At 35.7% G+C, this 20,879-nt stretch overlaps 1 protein-coding gene across 1 annotated transcript in view; it reads left to right on the forward strand.

The window, feature by feature from the left end:
- ELP4 (elongator acetyltransferase complex subunit 4) overlaps positions 1–20,879 on the forward strand; it is a 93,705-nt gene that overhangs the window by 39,435 nt on the left and 33,391 nt on the right. The window contains exon 5 of the mRNA XM_023510053.1: positions 8,345–8,484. Coding sequence (XP_023365821.1) covers positions 8,345–8,484 — 140 coding nt within the window. The remainder of the gene's footprint in view (positions 1–8,344; positions 8,485–20,879) is intronic.

Raw genomic sequence — 20,879 nt, forward strand, 5'->3', positions numbered from 1 at the left:
GTATACAACATTAGGCATGTAAATTAATATTCACTAGACAAATGAATGATCTGCAAAACCTTTCCAACGAATTTCCCTTTATGCCTAAGCACCTCTCAACACTTCGCAGGAAATCCTGTCCTATCTTTGTGAGTTGGTTGTGGACTCTGAATGCTTGATCATGTTAAGATTCTTGCATTGTAGTACAGTCTAGCTAAGGTATTTTTTCCACTGATTAATATCTAGTTCTGGTGGGGGCAGATTACACCCTTGTTTTTTTTTTTTTCCTTTTTTGAGCGCTTGATCTAAGAAGAATAGATTAGCTTTTCTCTATCTCAGCTGAGAGTCCCAACTATGATGTTGGCTGATAGTGAAAGAGCTGAATTTAAATTCTGAAATGACGGTGTTTTCTCTAATACTAAAGATTCTTTGGGACAGCCTATTTCAACAGGGTATCTGGGTGTTTTGCATGGGTGTCAGAAAAATGAATATTTTCTCAGTGCTCCCAGGGTACACAGGTGGTATCATTCTAGATATACACATGGAAACGAGCTTAATTAACAGCTTCTCTTTCCAGATCTCTGACCGAGAAGGGCACTCAGAAATACACGCGAGGAATAAAAATTATTTACTGATATAACATACCATAAACGGGTAAGTACAAAGTTTCTTTCAGCACTTACATATTGCTTCTAAGATACTTCCATTTTAGAAAACAAATCCTCTGACATCTAAAACTTTAGGCTTATTGTTCAGTATACTTTTTAACAATGTAGTTTTGGTGGAGAAAAATTCAGCCAGCAACCCCAATTCTGGTTAATGTCAGAGGGCTAAGTCTGAGTTACCAGCATACACAATAACATCTTTGTCTTCACTTCTCCCTGACAAAGAGATATCTGGCATGCTAATATACAAGCCCCTCCTTTTGAAGTTGTACAGTGACTGACACATGAGCTTTGGCCACCAAGAACCATTCCAGGTAGTCAATGCAGCCTCCTGCTGACACAATAATTACAGAAGGCCTGAATTCCAGGATTGAGAATGACTCCACAGAAAACAAGGCACACTGCTTCCCTAAAACATTTCCAGGAACCGTAACTAAAGGAAAAATAGTTCAATTTATTGATGATATAACTTTTCACATTGTTGGAGTAATCTCAACACTATTGCCAAAGTAACAAAGGCTAACATAAGCTCTCATGTTCAGAGGTCACACTTCAATATTGAGATGTATAACATCACATAACTCAATGAGTTTTCTGGGTTGCCCATTTTCTAAATTTCTTAATGGAATAATTTAGTTGGTAAAATAGTTCTGTACAAAAATTAGATGCTGAAAAACTCCTGAAGTTTAGGAGTTGAGAGTTTAGTAATTTTTGCCTGCAAAATATTCTACGTTAGGCTTTCTCTTCTTCATGCTTTATAGTAAGGAACTCTGGAGAGTCAATGGTGTTTTTCCTTGAAAAGCAATAGCCATATACCTCTGTAAGCCATCATAACCCAATTCTTGAACCATCATCTTTGCAATCGAAAAGCCTGTCATTTACAGCATGAAAGTTTCCTTTCATTCAGTCTGGGAGACAGAGTGAGATCCTATTTCTAAAAAAAATAAAGATAAAAGTAAAAATTTCCTTTCATCCACATTATAGAATACCTACTCTCTAAAATCTTCTGGATTGAGCAACATAGCAAGACCTCATCTCTTAAGAAAAAAAAAAGACTGGGTGTTGCCTGTGGCTCAAAGGAGTAGGGCACCAGCCCCATATACCGCAGATGGCGGGTTCAAACCCAGCCCCGGCCAAAAACTGCAAAAAATATTAGCTAGGGCAGTGCCTGTGGTTCAAAGGAGTAGGGTGCCAGCCCCATATACGGGAGATGATAGGTTCAAACCCGGACCCGGCCAAAAACTGCAAAAAAAAAAAAAAAAGACTGGTTGTGGTAGGTGCACATGTAGTCCTAGCTACTCAGGAAGCGGATGTAGGAGAGGCTCAAAAATGTGCAGCTGCAGTAAAGCTGTAACTGCACCACTGCACCCAACCTAAGTGACAGAATAAAAGCTTTCTCCAAAAAAAAAAAAAAAAAATTAAAACAATTAAAAAAGTGAAAATTTCTTAGCGATCTTTAAATTATTTGTTAGATAACTAATACCTCATTAACTCTGTCCTATGATTAAGTCTGATCAATGGATAGTAAACAGAATGATGGGTCTCCAAAGCGTCGTCCCTGGAACAGAACAACATCAACATGACTGGTATCTTGCCAGACCTGTACACTCTCAGGTTCCACCCGAGACCTACTGAATTGTGAGAATGGACTCAGCAATCGGTGTTTTACAAAACCTCCAGTGATTATGATGCCTACTGAAGTGTGAGTGCCACTGATCCATTACATGTCAAAGAAGTCCCTCTATAGAACAGCTTTTACAGAGTTTTAACTTTGGCTTTTTGTACTCATTGAGGATTAACTAGTTTTTTTAACTGCTAATGGAAAGCATCTGTTTGTTATATTAATTAATAACCCATAAGTTCCACATCACAAACTTCTCACAAGGTTGAATGCCAAGAAAAAAGTATGCTTTTCCAAATGGGAAAGTAGGTAGTACTAACGGGAGGTAGTACACTTCCTTCCAATCAATGAATTTCATATTCATGTTTTTAAAAACAGTTAAGAATCTCAAAATCAAGTACTGTTTTCAATTATAACAGCCTATCCAGTAAGAATTTTGGGCGGTGGATCTAATTTCTTTCCTCCTACTTCCCTAACCATTTAGGGATTTTAATTTAGCAATTTACTTTTTGAGGCAGTCTCACTTTGTTGTCCTCGGTAGAGTGCCATGGCGTCACAGCTCACAGCAATCTCCAACTCTTGACAAGCTTAAGTGATTATCTTGCCTCAGCCTCCCATGTAGCTGGGACTACAGGTTCCTGTCACAACACCCAGCTATTTTTAGAGACAACCTCTCTGGCACAGGCTGCTCTCCAATCTATGAGCTCTGGCAATCGACATACCTTGGCCTCCTAAAGTGCTAGGATTCCAGGTGTGAGCCACCAGGCCAGCTCCATTGTATTTTAAATGAGTCTCAATTGTTAAGATAGCTACAAGTTAAGAAGCATTCACTTGCCAGAAAAAATAAACACTTACTGGCTTGTACCATTTTCAGAGTATAAGAAATGTATATGTAGCTATCCTACAAGTTTCTGAAAGACTGCTTCTCTACAGGACAATGAATTATTCAACATATTTGTTTATATCCTCATAGAAAAATGAACAAATAAGCCCTGTTACAACTGTGACAGAAGAAGAAAAGGAAAAAATGAGGTATAGCAATGAAACCAGTAAGAATAGACCTATAGAAAATCGGTTCTTCAAACTGAGGATTTATTGTTATTTGTTTAAAAAAAAAGATAGGCTAAATGAACAATCAACATAATAGCCAAAGATGATCAGCAAATAAAATAATGTGATTGAAGATTTCGCAAGGAAACTGCTGGAGGAAATATAAATGGGTTCATTCCCATGAAGGGTAATCTGGCACCGTCTACCACACTGTAAGTACATGTATCCTCCATCAATTCTACTTTCTGGAAATCTCTCTCACAACTTGCCTGCACATGTATAAAATTCTTTTTTTTTTTTTTTTTTTTTTTTGCAGTGTTTGATCTGGGCTGGGTTTGAACCCGCCATCTCCAGCATATAGAGCTGGTGCCCTACTCCTTTGAGCCACAGGCGCCCCCCCTACCACTTTATTTTTCTTAAAAATGCTTATCATCATTACAGCTAGCAGAAAATATATTTTATTATTTTCATTTGTCTCCTCCTATTAGAATGAAAGGATGGGACTTGGTTGGTGGTTTTTTTTTTTTTGAGAGAAAGAGTCTCAAGCTATTGCCCTGGGTAGAGTGCCATGGTGTCATCATAGCTCACAGCAACCAACCTCCAACTCTTGGCCTTGAACAATCCTTTTGCCTCAGTTTTTCTACTTTTAGTAGAGACGGGGTCTCACTTTTGCTCAGGCTGGTCTCAAACTCATGAGTTCAAGTGATCCACCTGGCTTGGCCTCCCAGAGTGCTAAGATTACAGGCATGATTACAGGCATGAGCCACTGTACCTGGCCAAGAATGGGACTTTGGCAATTTTGTTTTACTGGCATATAGTGGGTGCTCAATAGTTATTTATGGGATACATGCATGAATGAATTACGTGAAATGTATATTAAATATTAAACTGAATTAAGTTGCTAATTAATACAAATAACAGTTTGTTTTGAATATATAGACAATGGTCAAACTTAAATGTACTTGTATTTACAGTTAGTTATGTCAGGTTTAGAAAATATCATTGTCTGGTTTCTTTATTTTTCTGTAAAATGTCACCAGCATGTGTATTTGCCTGTCATAGTAATTTTGTATATGATGATTTGCCAATACTAAAAGGCTTTGGTGATCATTCATCATCATCTACTTTATAAATTTGGGTCTTACACTTTGTCATTCTCAGTTTAACAAAACAAAAAACTTGAGTTTTCTATATTTTACTTGAGACAAAATGCAGTTAACACTATTACAGCTTAAGATTAGATAAATAGTTCAAAACTAGGTGTGTTGATTAACAGAGATACCTTTTAAAATAAGTTGTCACCAGATCCTAAGAGTGTAGTCATATTCCCACCTAGGAAATGCAAAAAAGGATAAGAATCTACACATCTAAATCAATAATAATAGCTTAGTAAAGCATAAAGCAGTACTTCATACAGCATCATTTTAAACAACTTCCCTTCCCTCATGATGTGATTTTGGTTCTCTCCAAGGTTAACGTGCCTTCTTCCCTGTCTAATTATCAACCCCTGCTCACTCCATGACTTGTTAGCCTACATTATACTCTGAGACATAATTTCATCAATATTGTAGAGCTCTAATACCATGGCCTACAATGGCTCCAGCAATTCATGGCAGGGTATTAGGTCTTCATTGTATTTATATTTTCATTATACTTTGGCTCTCTGTCTAAGTGATTCAGCCACAGCAGTCCTGTAATAGATACACATCTATGTATAGATGACAAGTTTTTTTTCAATAAGGCAATGTAATTACAAAGGAGAGTGAGGGATTTTCTGATTATCTAGAGCAGTGGTTCTCAACATTCCTAATGCCATGACCCTTTAATACAGTTCCTCATGTTGTGGTGACCCCCAACCATAAAATTATTTTCATACACCTATATTTGTACAGGGTGTTTGTGATGGTTTTAGGCGACCCCTGTAAAGGGCCGTTCAACCCCCAAAGGTATCACGACCCACAGGTTGAGAACTGCTGCTCTAGAGCATCATGACCCAAAAATAATAATTAATAATATTTACATATTGCTTTATAATTCACAAAATGTTCATTGCCAGTGTCACATTATTCACACCACAGCCTTGTGCAGTAATTGTTAGCTCTAGTTTCCAGTGATTGAACTGAGGTTCAAAGTGTTTAGATGCTGTTTGGTTCCTTGTGCCTATTATGCCATACTGAAAAACAAGGTGGTAACAGTGGTAAGAAAATGTCTTATTTAGACTATTTGCGATGCGGCTTTTCTCTCTTCTTTGTAACATACTGAAGAGGTCTGGTATTGTCTTGTTGCTTTGTTTTCCTCCTGTACCCCGTCAGAGTTCAATTTCTTTTAGCACGGTAAAATCATTCCATTTTACTCTGTTCCACAGACGACAAAGTTAAAAAGTAGTTGATGAACATGAAATAGAAGTTTTCATACTGTAGAACTAAAGCAACATGTTCTTACCAAACTGACCAGTAATTACTGATGAAACTTTTTTTTTTTAATGGAGCTGATGACAGTTTTTTGTGGGCAATTACTATATTTATAACACTTAGTTATCTTTTCTTGGAGGAAAAATTTAAATCTTTGTTTTACAATTGTAGGCCGCAAAAGGTTTCAGTGTTTAAAAAATCAGATTATATGTTAATGGTATATATTTCGGGTAGTAAACTTGGAAAATTATTTTTTCCTGTAAGAATACATTTTTATGTTTATTCTTTATTAAAATGTTAACATTTTTATCAGCCATTCAATTTTATGTCTTCCATATAAATATATTTTAGCTATCATACCTAATCTTAATTTCTAAATAAATTAATGACTTAATTATGAGAAAAGCTTCCAATTTTATTTTTACAATTTAATGAATTATTTGTGTTCTATATGTAAACTGTCACAGCATGAAATCAATTTTCTGCCTTGATTCATCCCAAATCTGAAATTTCTATCACATTAATATTGTAATTAGAAACATTAATAGAGACGGCAACTTAAAAAGCATACTTTTGCTTCTTGGCAATTTAGCATATTTCTCTGAGTACATAGGACTTCAAGAACCTTCACTCCACTAATAAATTTATTAACTCAAACTTAAAAGAAGTGAAAAGTCTCTCTTTCTTTTTCTCTCCCCATGGCCAGTCTGCTAAAATAGATTATTCATGCTTATTTGATTCAGGTAGGCTTTTGCAAGCTTCCCTACTAGGCCTGGGAATGTGGTACATTGAGGCCTTTTCAGAGGCATCTGACATAGACCAAGCTTTTATTGCATGGTGTTTTATTATAGCCAAATCCTAGTCTCCACCCAGTTTGTAGGCACTCTGCTTATTCTTTTGAATCAGGAAAGGTTATCACCTACCTTAATCCCTGCGGCAGCATGGATTAAGGACACCAGTGTGCCCCAGGATTCTCAAAGAGGATCCTGGAAACTTCTGTTTTTTTCTTTTTTGCTGTCTTTACTAAATTCTATTGGGCCTTAGGGGGATTTGCATCTGAAATGGGCAACCTGGTGTTTTTCTCAATGAAGACATCAGATCAAAGTTCAGTTAGTCAAGGCCTTTCTAAAACATTAAGGAGGCTTGGACTTACACAATAAAAAGATGAGCTCTAGCAGAGATTGCAGTAAAAACATTCTGAACTATAATCCGGATAAAGAATAGATTATAGGCCAAAGAACAGACCTTGTTTAAATTGCTTTAGACTAATAACTTTACATTTAATAACTTTACACCCTATTTGTAAGAAACATTTTAATGTTATATTATTTATTAGTCATTAGTTTCATGGTAAATGGATAAATTGTGTTTTGAGAATAATAATTCTGTACATATTGCACTGAAACATTACCCTGAAGCCAGTTCATAGATCTCTTTCGCTAGTGAAAGTAAGTAGTACCTCATGGGGGATGAGCAGTCATTTGATTTAGAAAATGAATATCAAATCCCTGGACTGTGAATCTAAGAAAAATGTTTCTCTTAGACTTAAAAGTTTTTTATCTCTATCACTGTATAATTTCATGTTTATAGGCATTTAATAATATGAATCCTTGAAGTCTTAAATGCAAATATCTAGTGTCAAGAAAATACGGGTTTCTTAATCTAAATTTAAAAATTGTCAGTAAAATGAGAATCTACTATATATGATTCTTAAATTTCTGCAGAGATTATCTAGTGTAGTTGGATGTTCTGAAACTGGTCTGTTTTGTAGCATTCAAAATGGTGGAAATTATGTAAGATTAGATTAGATTCTTCATAGAAATTATTGCCAGATGGAATTTGTTAATAATTTAATTTGGAATAGAGGCATACATATATTTCCCTTATGTTGAATGAGAGAATTTAGCCCAAAGTCCATTCAAAGCAATATAATAATAATGTTTTATTTGTAGACTTTTACTGTCCTACGTAAATAAATTCAGTGTCACTAGTTATTAGAGTTTCTCACAAAAAGACAATTTGTTGTAAAAAATTGTTAGTCTAAATAGCTCATACACATTCTCCCACTTTATTGTGTGCCGTGTGCCTTCTTCCTGTCTGGAGTACTGCAGTATGATGTTTTATGCTGTAAGCTTCATTTTAAGTGTGGAAGAAATACTAAATATGTAATACATATATATTGTCTTGCTAGTTTTAAAATAGCTATTACCCAGTTTAATATATTTAGAGCCTCTCAGCAGTGAATTGACTTGGCTTAAGTTTTCATTTAGTTAGTAGTGTATTTTGTCATTAAACTTGTAATCTTAGATATTAATTAAGAATTAGTACATTAAATTCTTTAACTTAGGAACATATACAATAAGGTGTTTACATTCTTAACAAACTTAGGGCACCACTAAGCATGAAGAAACATGACAGATGAAATGGTTGATTTCTAACTATAAATAGTTTAAATAATAAAGATTGTGTGCTTCTTTCAAATTTAATGTGTATATCAGCTCTTCCTTTTTAGCATAAAAATGCATAAATACATCATCATTTTGCAGTATGTAGTACAAAAAAAATTATAGTTTACAAAAAAATTGTGTTAAATCAACCAATATGGATTGTTTTGGCAGGCAGGACCAGTGTCATCTTCAAGATTTGGTCACTATTATGATGCATCAAAAAGGATACCACAGGAACTAATTGAAGCTTCAAAATGGCATGGATTTTTTCTTCCAGAAAAAATATCTTCAACTCTTAAAGAAGAACCTGGGTAAGTTAATGACCCACTTAATAGTAAATTCTGATTCCAAAGAGTAATATAATTCATATTTACCACATTTTTTAAAAGAATGCTTATCCCAAGGTAAATACGCTAACAATAATGTTAGTTTTCTACATAATATGTACCCATAATTGTACATACGTTTCATAATATTTCTTTATGTGTTTTTTCTTTTTTTTTTCTGGTTGTGTAACTCTTGGACTTGTTGTTACTCTAACTTGTATCTTGAAAAAGTCTAGACACCAAATTTATAATACTTGCTTGTTTTATTTTCAAGAAAGTGTGGAACAGTTCTAAATCAGGGTCTTTTACCCAAAAGTGCAAATAGACAACTAGTAAATACTTATTGATAGTAACAGCGATGAAAATGATATAAAGTCCTGATGCTTGCTTAGTGTTTCAGTAAATACCCTTTCAGAACATAAACAAGTGTATGTTTTATAATACTTTATTTCTGAAGGCTTTCTATTTCTAATTATGTTATACATATAAATAAAACAATGTAGGCCGGGCCAGGTGGTTCACACCAGTAATCCTAACATTCTGGGAGACTGAGGTGGGTAGATTGCTTGAGCTCACAAGTTCAAAACCAGCCTGAGGAAAAGCAAGACCCTATCTCTACAAAAAATAGAAAAACTGAGGCAAGAGGATTGCTTGAGCCCAAATTGGAGGTTGCCAATTAGACGCCACGGCACTCTACCCAGGGCGACAGCTGGAGTCTCTGTCTCAAAAAAATAAAATAAATAAATAAAACAATGTATATGACTTTAGATGTCTTGAGACAATTTAGAGTTTGAGTTTTACAGTGAAGAGTTTTAAGTATTAAAACAACCTGTTTATACTGCTTATAATTTTATTAATGCAGAACTCTAAAATTATAGTACTTGACATTAAATAATTTATGAAGGATTAAGAACATTTAATTCCAATTTTATTGCAGTAGGCTATGAAATAGGTTGTTGCCTGTATTTTCTTTAGCTCTTATAAATCCATCATTTTTTAAATGAGATGAGTTATTAAATGGAGACTTAAAAGGCAGGAAATTGTGAACTGAAATGACTTAAAAATATATAGGCTCTTTTCCAGAAATAAAATCTGAAAATTTAGTGAAGACTATTCCATTTATTCTTACTAATTCAGTTTTTTTTTAATTCAGTTTATTATGGAATTCTCAAGTATATGACTAGAGACTTATTAAAAGTGATGCTTTGATAGCTCTTAGCATTAATATCTGCCATTAATGAGTGACTCCCTACTATGTACCAGTCACTCCTGCTATGTTCTTTACATTTGTTACCTTGTGTAATAATTGTATTAACCCTGTAAAAGTACATATTTCCATTTTCCAGTAGATACTAAAATTTGCAGAAATGATTTATCTGAGGCTTAATTATTAAGTAGTAGAATTGGATTAATTTGTCAAATTTTTCTCTTTTCGCTTCACTACTTCAGCTTTTTTTTTTTTTTTTTTTTTTTGCAGTTTTTGGCCAGGGCTGGGTTTGAACCCACCACCTCCAGCATATGGGGCCGGTGCCCTATTCCTTTAAGCCACAGGCAACGCCCCACTACTGCAGCTTTTGACATCTTTCACCTTTACCTTCCTGTGTTATAATAGAGCACTGCTAACAGAATAAAAACATATGGATTCTAATACTACAGTCACCCTATTGTTGACCTTGAGCAAATCCCTTAAATTCAGTGAAAATCAATATCCTCATGAAAATCAGAGCTGTGGGGAGGAGGAAATAACACCTCCTCTACATACATCATTAATTTTTTGTTAAATTGGAACGATTATATTAATTATACTAGTTACCAATTTTTGCCAGACATTGAACCAAACATACATATATGTACAGGCTTGGGAAGCGGGTCAAAGTAACTTTCCCATAATGTCTCAAATAGTAAAAGGGTAGAGGGGTGGCACCTGTGGCTCAAAGGAGTAGGGCACCAGCCCCATATACCAGAAGTGGCAGGTTCAAACCCAGCCCCAGCCAAAAACTGCAAAAAAAAAAAAAAAACAGGTAGAACCCAGATTCAAAGTCAGTTCTCCCTGATTCAAAAATTAGTGTTAGTAGTAAAACTATACAAGCTCCATTCATGGAGTGCTTAAGAAAATAAATGAAAAGTATACATTCAGTATCGTGTTTTTGTTTTATTTTATTTTGTTATTTGTATACATTTTTTGAGACAAGAATCTCACTTTGTTGCACCTGGTAGAATGTCATGGTGTCATATGGCATCATAGCTGGCACCAACCTCAAGCTCTTGGGCTCAAGCGATTCTTTTGCCTCAGACTCCCAATTAACTGGGACTACAGGCGCCCGCCTCAACACCTGGCTATTTTTAGAGGCAGGGTCTCCCTCTTGCTCAAGCTGGTCTTCAACCTGTGAGTTCAGGCAATCCACCCAACTTGGCTTCCCAGAATGCTAGGATTATAGGCATGAGCGAGCATGCCTGGCCTCATTTATTTTTATTTATTTTGTTGTTGTTGTTGTTGTTGTTGAGACAGGGTCTTACTCTGTCACCCAGGCTGAAGTGCAGTGGTATAGTCATAGCACGCTATAACCTCAAACTGCTAGTCTTAAGCAAGCCTCCTGCTAGAACTACAGATGCATACCATCATGTGTGGCTAATTTTTAAAATTTTTTTATAGAGACAGGGTCTCACTATGTTGCCCAGACTGGTCCTGAACACCAGGGCTCAAGTGATCCTTCCACCTTGGCTTTCCAAAATGCTAGAATTATAGGCATGAACTGTTACACTCACACCATTAGGATATAGGTAAACGAAAAATAATATGATATTACTTTTGTAATTTAAAAGGTATATGTTAAGGGTAAAACTCTTTAATGCTAGAAAGTACAGAGTTTTTTTTTATTCATTCAATAACTGAGGGAAAGAGAGAATTAATATTATGTCAAGTATCTATTCCAAGTTGTGCATTCTTCAATACATTTGACCATGGGATATTTTGTTTAATTCTCCCAAAACCCTCTGAGAGAAGAAACATTAGCCCCATTTTATAGAAAGCTTCAGGTTAGAGTTGGTAAGTAACTCTCCTACTGTTGCAGGCTGTAAATGACTGAGCTAACATCCAAACCTGAGTTTCCAAATCTTCTGCATCTTTTTTCCGTCCCACATTGCCTCCATTTACTGAGGCAGAAAATGTACAGCCCACCAAGCTAGGTGCCAGAGCAATTACACTATGAGCATATGGCCCCTTAGTCTTTAAAATATATATTTTCTGAGTGTGTTTTGAGAACTAGCAGTTTTCCACAGGAAAATTTATAGATTTTAATTATCAAGGCAGTATTTCATTTCATAGAGTTAACTGATAATTCATTTATTTCATATTAAACTTAAATGCTTAATTAAATGTAATTAAATTTTAAACATGTAATTAAATTAATTTTCAAAATGGGTACTTTACCATGTGAGATTTATTTTAATTTATGAAAAGCATGTGCTCATTTCAGTAAAATGAACTTCACTGGTTCATTTATAAAACAATAAAGCTAAGCCTTACAGTTGCTTATATGTTTCCTATAATTAAAACTAGAGGATATAGCTGTGTCCCACTATCATATATAAGCATATAAAACATACAATTCCTTAGTTTCTAGAGGTACTCTTAAAACATGTAAAGATGTTTTTTACGCTAACAAAAACTGAAGATCATTTGAAATTTGCAGTGACTGGTTTAAAATTATTGGTAGATTTGCTTGTGGAAAATGTTCAGACAGCAGTTAAAGTTTTCAAATTAAAACCTAGATATAAAAACCTCACAATAATTATCAAGATGGTTTTGTTTGGATATTTTAAAAACCTAGATATAAAAACCTGACATGTATCACAATAATTATCAAGATGGTTTTGTTTGGATATTTTAACTCTCATAAATTAGATAATCTGAGTTACAAAACATAATAAAGGAACCGATTTTGAGAATAATTCTATAGTCTAAGTGTTTTTAAATTTGAAATTCTTTCAAATTACACTTTGTTAACAGGTATGTCCAAGCACTAGAAAGAAATTGCCATTCTTCAAGGTGGGGACAGTGTCTCACCTTTCTTATTGATTAACAACTCTACTAACATACTTGCTTAACCTACCGCTACCAAATGAACGTATCCCCTTAAAATTCATAGGTTGAAGCCCTAATCCCCAGTGTGATAATTTGGAAATGGGGCTTTGGGAAGATAATTACATTAAATGAGGTTGCGAAGGAGGGCAGGGGGCTCTGGTTTGGTGGGATTGGTATCCTTGTGAAAGAGGAAGAGAGCTTTTACTCTGTCATTGCACATGTACTAAGGAAAGTCCGTGAGAGCACACAGGAAAAAGGCTGCTGTCTGCAACTGAAGAGGAGACACCAGCCCTCCTGGCACTTTGTTCTTAGACTTCCGGTCTCCAGAACTAGAAGAAAATAAATGCCTATTGTTTAAGCCACAGAGTCTATATCATTTTGGTATGGCAGCCTGTCTTAGTCCTTTTTTGCTGGTATAACTAAAAACCTAAGACTGGGCAATTTATAGAGAATAAAAATTTATTTTTCCACCATTTGGGAGTCTGGAAAGTCCAAGATTAAGACAGTAGCAGCTTTGATTATCTGTTGAGCCCTGTTCTCTGCTTCTAAGAAGGCACCTTGTTACTGCATCCACCAAAGAGAGGAATGCTTACAGCAGAAAGATGGAAGAGCAATCCAGGCATATACTGTGCCAGCCCTCTTTTATAAGGGTCTTAATCCCCTTTATGGTGGAGGAGCCTTTATGGCCTAATCATCTCTTAAAGGGCTCCTCTCCTGATGCTATCACATTGGCAATACCTGAATTTTGTAGGGATTACATTCAAACTATAGTATAGTCCAGGGGTGGGGAATTTGTGGCTTCAAGGCCATATGTGGCCCTCCAGATCTCTAAGCGTGGCCCCACAACTAAATCCAAACTTCACAGAACAAATATCTTCATTGAAAGGATCTGTTTTGTAAAATTTGGATTCAGTCAAAAGGCTGACCGCCAGGATCCAGAAGACTATAGACTACACCAGCTAACACACCTACGATAGTGTAAAATTTTACTTTATTACAAGTATTAATAGGTGTGTTAGCTTTTAAAGATTGAGTTTGGCATGCTATCCTCAGTAGTAAATTGAATGAGTTTATTTTCATATTTTTCTTTGAATTTCAAGATTTTATTTTAACACATTTATCCCAACAATAACTAGTAGTATCTTATATTAGCTAAGAGAATTTTGCTAAATTGGATGAACTGAATTATGAGAGAACCAGTTATCTTTCTATGAGAATTTATAGGAGAAAAATCAATGGAAAGAGGGTGGAACTCATACTTAAGATTTTGAAGTCATTCCAGTTTTCCTATCCTGCCAAGGTTCTTTGCCATCTTAAGTGGAAAGTCAATATAAGCCTTCTCTGATATTTTTCTAGATAAATCATAGTTGTGCTCCCCATACCAGATCTACTTACTTTTGTTCATATTTCTGTCAAAACATTTATCACATTACAGTGTAATTATTTATCTTGTCTACATGCTTGTCGTCCCCTTCAATCACTGGGAATCCTTGAGGAAAAGAGTTTTACTTTGTTCATCTATTTATTCCATGAGTGGAGGACATATGTGTTTGGTTGATAGTTGATGAATTAGCAGATCAATACCTGAAATAGAGTAATAACTCAGATTAACTATAGCCTTATTCTTAGCACCAAGATTTAGTGAGATAAAACCAATAACTGAAATATAGCCATGTAAGAAATATTTTGTTTCAGCTCGGTGCCTGTGGCTCAAGTGGCTAAGGCACCAGCCACGTACACCTAAGGTGGCGGGTTTGAATCCAGCCCAGGCCCACCAAACAACAATGATGGCTGCAACCAAAAATGAGCCAGGGGTTGCGGCGGGCGCATGTGGTCCCAGCTACTTGGGAGGCAGAGGCAGAAGACTCGCTTGAGCCCAGGAGTTAGAGGTTGCTGTGAGCTGAGATGCCACGACACTCTACCCAGGGGGACAGCTTGAGGCTCCTGTCTCAAAAAAAATAAATAAATAAAATTAAAAAAAGAAATATTTTATTTCAAAAATACGTATTTCTTAGATTGAGAAACAGAATAATAGGAAATCATAATATATTTAGAAGTTGTAAATAAAAAATTGGCACTGATGAGAAAGGAACTATGAAAGAGAACTTCTAGGTAAAACTAAACATTCATAACAGAGAAAAGACAAGTTTGAAGTCGTATAGTTATAGAAGTGTACCATAAACTACTTTATTAAAAGGATATAAGGAGTGATACATTGATGCAAATATCAGAACTGATGAAAAGACATCATGTAAATGTAAAAAGAGATTTTGCTGTCTGCTCAGTTGCTGGTGATATAATTAAAGTAAAAGGATAGTATTTGAAAATTTAGCGAGAGAGAACAATATTCCTAGGCCTAGTTTTGACCCTTGAAGAGAGAAATTGCCTGTTTGCTTGCATGTTTGCCTTTCTTTTTGCCTCCCTCTGTTCTTTAAGGGCCTGTCAGGTACACAAACTAAGTGGATTATCCTACTCCTCAGTTCATACATGGCATGCTATTCTCATTGATAAGCATGAGTTTTGTTTTATTATTTCCCACCCTATTCCCCTCTCCATAATCCCAGTCATCTTCCCATAGAGAATATTTATTTTCTCTATGCTTATTATTACGTCCTTCCAAATGTTTATCCTTCTGTTAATACAGTAAACATTGATCCTTGAAACTTCTCTTTCACCCTCTACCATGTTTCCCTGAAAATAAGACATTGTCTTATATTTATTTTTTCTCAAGAAAACACACTCGGGCTTATTTTCAGTGGATGTCTTACTGGTTTTTTTTTTTGAGATAGAGCTTCAAGCTGTCGCCCTGGGTAGAGTGCCATGGCATCACAGCTCACAGCAACCTCCAACTCCTGGGCTCAAGCGAGTCTCCTGCCTCTGCCTCCCAAGTAGCTGGGATTACAGGCACCCGCCACAATACCTGGCTATTTTTTGGTTGCAGCCGTCAATGTTGTTTGGCAGACCCAGGCTGGATTCGAACCCGCCAGCTCAGGTGTACATGGCTGGCGCCTTAGCCACTTGAGCCACAGGCGCTGAGCCAGGATGTCTTATTTTTTTTATTAAGTATAATACAATAATCTACATTTATTCAAATACAGTTAAGTCATCTTCTTCTGGAACCTGATGGGGGAGCCGACCTTGTTGGTGGGGCAGGCGCTAGCTGTTCGCACGTGCGCAATAGGATGCCTGCAACCCACACTTGCACCCATGCAAGTGCGAAAGGCTTGGAGAAAGGAGCTGTAGCAGATAAAAGGTATTCCAGTCTTTCTTACCACTCAGCGCTGAAATGCATCATCACTAGGTCTTATTATCAAGGTAGGGCTTATATTTAACAAATGCATAGAAATCCTGCTAGTGCTTATTTTGGGGGTAAGTCTTATTTTTGGGGAAACATGGTATCTACATATCCTGTCAGCTGTATCTTCAACATATATCCAGATGTTACTTTTTTGCAACCGTTACCTCTACCATGCTAACCTACATCACTTACATTTTTTGCCAAAACTTTGGGGATAGGCTCCTAATTGCTTTTGCTCCTTATTACTTGGTGACTCCTCTCTTCTCTAAAACAGCCCTAGTGAACCTTTCAGAATAACACTGTCCAATAGAACTTTCTATATGATGGATATTTTCTATATCTAAGCTATGTGATGTAGAAGCCACCAGCCACATGCAATTGATGAGTATTTGGAATTTGACTGTGAAGACTTAGACACTGAAATTTTTATTTTATTTTACTGAATTTAGATTAAAGTAGCTTTATATAACTAGTGACTACCTTGTTAGGCAGCTCACTTTCACAACATAAGTCAGCTCTTACCACTACTCTGGATTAAACTTTCCAGTGATTTCCCATCTCATTCAGAATAATAAGTCCACATCCAGAGATATCTTTTAAGGTCATGAAGGCTTACATGGCCTTACCTGTCAGCAACGTAGTCTCAAGTTGAAAAGGAAAAAAGGTTTTTTTCCTATGTTTGCAACTTTTCTATAAAGATTGTTTCAAAATTTAAAAAATTACAAACATGCATTTTTTTATATATATATATTTTTAGTAAATTATGATAATTTTTAAATGAGTAAGAAAAAGCTGGATAAACTACAGCAGATATTAATAGATATTCTCAAAAGAAGATACAGAAGTGGCAATAAACCTCACTACTTCAAAAGAAGTGTAAGGCAGAACGAAAGCGATAGCTCACAGTGGCTGAATGAATTTTACCCACTACCATTATCATTATTTTTATTTATAGGTTTGAAATTCATTTTAAGATGCATATATTTTTATTAACAGGCAAATCAATAAATTTATTTTTACTTTGGGGAAAAATATAACTAAGACAAATATTTTTCATGTGGGTTCAATCAGCTTATTTTTCTTTTCACTTAAGAAAAGTTCTTTGGAAATCAATAATTCTTATATATAGATCCCTAAATGAGCCATGGCTATATTCCCTCTCCCTCCTACACAATTCGGCATACTTCTAAAAGTGAATTAAAGTACTTAATAATAGATTATCCTTCTTGCTACTCCTTCTTTTCCATCTAGTCATCCCACTCAGTCTCCATCCATCATGCTTCTGGAGTATTCTGATATCAACTTCATGGAGATTGATAATAACTAACAATTATTAGAACTGATGTTCTTTCAGATAGTGTTCTTAGCATATTAAGTTTGTTAACTCCACAATAACTCAGAAAATGATGAAAATATTTCAAATTGTATATGAAAACACCACACTGTACCCCATGATTGCATTAATGTACACAGCTATCATTTAAGAAAAAAAGAAAACAAAACATTTGTTAACTCATTTAATTCTTACAAAAATTCTTTGAAGTTGGTAACACATCAGTTTTAAAAAGTAGGAAATACGCACAACAAGCTTAATTAGTTAAATGTCACACAGGAACTGTCAAGGTACCCTGAATAGCTAAATTATTTTTGAAAAAGAACAAAGGTAGAAGCCTTATACTTTCTACTTTCAAAACATATTACATGCCTACAGTAACTAAGACAGTGTAGTATAAAGTAAAAACAGTGTGGTGTAAGGACAGAGAAACCAATAAACTAGAGAGCCCAGAAATAAATCCTTTAAATAATTTTCAACAGGGTACCAAGACCACTCAAGGGGAAAAGACAGTTCAACAAATGGTGTTAGGAAAGCTAGATATCCACATGCAAAAGAATGAAGATGTATCCTTGTTGTACACTATATACAAAAATTAAAATGGATTAAAGACCTAAAGGTAAGTCCCAAAATTATAAAATTCATAAAAGAGAAAAGTTTTATGACATTGGATTTAGCAATCATTACCTGAGTGTGACGCCAAAAGCATAGGCAATAAAGCAAAAGTAGACTAAGGGACTACTCAGAAACTCCTGTGCATCAAAAACACAATCAACAGTGAAAAGACAACCTAAGGAACAGTAGAAAACAGTTGCAAATTTTTCATTGGTTAAGAGGTTGATATCCAGAATATATAAAGAACTATTATAACTCAACAACATAACAGATGATTTTAAAATAGACAATGAACTTGAATGGCCCTTTTTCAAAAGGTAATGCTCAGATGGCTAACAAGCATATAAAAACCACAGCATCACTAATCATTAGAGAAATGCAAGTCAAACCTATGGCATACACGTATCACCTTATATCCATTAGGATGGCTACTACTAAAAAAAATCCCAGAAATTAGCAAGTGTTACTGAGGATATGGAGAAATCAGAATTCTTGTGTACTGTTGGTAGGATAGTAAAATGATATAGGTGCTATGAAAAACAGGTGGCGGTTCCTCAAAAAATTAAAAATAGATTTACTATATGATCCAACAATCCTACTTCTGGGTGCATGTCCAGGAGAATTGAAAGCAGGGTCTTGAAGAGGTATTTGCCCACCTGTGTTCATAACAGCATTATTCTCAGTTGCCAAGAAGTGATAGCAGATCAAATGTCCACCAACTGATGAATGGATAAACAAAATATGTCATGTTCAGACAAAGGAATATTATTCAGCCTTAAAAAGAAAGCAAATACTGTAACATATGACAGCATGGATGAAACCAGAGGACATCATGCTAAGTGAAGTAAGACAGTCACAAAAAGTCAAATACTCCATGATTCTACTCATGAAAGTAGTCAAAAAGCATAGAACCAATAAGTAGAGTGGGAAATGGGGAATTGTTGCTTACTGGGTATATAGTTTTAATTTTGCAAGATGAAAAAGTCCTGGAAATATGTTGTACAATAATATCAATATACTTAACACTACTGAACTGTACACTCACAAATGGTTAAGATATCTATTTAAAATCACAGTTAAAAGGAAAAACAAACATTAAAAAATCAGCAATATTCTATTAACAATAGATGAATCCAAAACAAAGAAATACTCAAAGTAAAATGACAAATAAAAAATATACCAAGACCCCCCCACCTAAAAAAAAAACAAAATCCAAAAGCAAATACATAATGAGGCTGCTGATCATGGTGGCTGCCTCTGATTGCAGTAATTTGGGAGGCTGAAGCAGGAGGATTGCTTGAGCCCAGGAGTTCAAGATGATCAGCCTGGGCAACATAGCAAGACCTCTTTTCTAAAAATAAATGGAAAAAATTAGCCATGTGTTGTTGCACCTTCCTTTAGTTATAGCTATTTGAGAAGCTAAGGCAGGAGGATCACTTGAACCAAGGAGATCAAGGATTCATTAACCTCTGATGGTGTCACTGTACTTCAGCCTGGATCTTGTCTCTTTAAAACAAACAAACGACAAAAAAAACCTAGTGAATTACCACTTCACATCCTCTAGGATAGCTAAAATCAAAAAGTCAATACCACTCATTGACAAGGATATAAGGATAAAGACAAATCAGAATTCTCATATGCAGCTGGTGCTAATGTAAAATGGTACAGTCTCCTTGGAAAACAGTCTGGCATTTCCATAAAAAGTTAAACAGATTTATCACTTGACCCAACAATTTTACTCCTAGATATATGCGTAAGAGAATTGAAACTATGTCCACACAAAAACATGTATGTAGGGCAGCACCTGTGGCTCAGTGACTAGGACGCCAGCCCCATATACCAAGGGTAGCAGGTTCAAACCTGACCCCAGCCAAACTGCAACAAAAAAATAGCCAGGCATTGTGGCAGGCGTGTATAGTCCCAGCTACTCAGGAAGCTGAGGCAAGAGAATTGCCCAAACCCTGGAGTTGGAGGTTGCTGGGAGCTGTGTGATGCCACAGCACTCGACCAAGGGCGATAAAGTGAGACTTTGTTTCAAAAAAAAAAAAAAAAAGTGTACATAAATGTTTATGGCAGCATTATTCCTAATAACTCAGAAGTGGAAACAACCCAAATGTCCAACATCAGAATGGGTAAACAAATATGGCACATATTCAACTATAAAAGGAAATGAAGCACTGATGTATGGTACAACATAGATGAATTCTTAAAACATTATGGTTGCTTAAAAAAATAACCAATTTTCTTTGTGTTATGCTACTACAACAGAATTTCAGAGACTGAATAAGGCATAAGTAATAGAAATTTATTTCTCATGGTTCTGGAGACTAGGAAGTCCAAAATCAAGACAGCAGCAGGTTCAGTGTCTGGTAAAGAACCACTCTCCAGATTCAAGGTGGTGCCTTTCAGAGGGGAGAAACCCCTTTCTTCATGAGCCAGAGGAATGGAATAGCCAAAAGAGTGAGAAGAAGCCAAACTAGCCCTTTTGTACTGGCACCAATTCTATTCGTCAGGGGAACTTTCATAGCTTAATCACCTCTCAGAGGCCCATCTCTTGATACTGTTATTATACACTGGCATTTAAATTTCAATGTGAGTTTTGCAGGGGACAAACATTCAGACCACAAGACATAGAAGACAGCTTATGACAGGATTTCACTTATATGAACTGTTCATAATAGGCAAATATACAGACAGAAAGATTTGTGGTTCCTTGAGACTGGAGGGAAACTAGGAGAATTGCGGATAGGGGAAGTGGTACTGACAGGTATAAGATTATTTTTTGAAGAGGTGAAAATATTCTAATATATATTTCTATCATTATACTAAAACCAATGAATTATATACTTTCAGTGGGTGAATTTTATGGTATCTGAATTACATCTCAATAAAATTGTTACCCAGAAGAGAACCCATTGAATTTAGCCATTAGAAATCACTGGTCAGGCTCAGCGCCTGTGGCTCAAGCGGCTAAGGCGCCAGCCACATACACCTAAGGTGGCAAGTTCGAATCCCCAGCCCGGGCCGACCAAACAACAATGATGGCTGCA

The sequence above is a fragment of the Otolemur garnettii genome, unplaced genomic scaffold, assembly GCF_000181295.1.
Source record: "Otolemur garnettii isolate 467f Iridium unplaced genomic scaffold, OtoGar3 scaffold00001, whole genome shotgun sequence".
Lineage (NCBI taxonomy): Eukaryota > Metazoa > Chordata > Mammalia > Primates > Galagidae > Otolemur > Otolemur garnettii.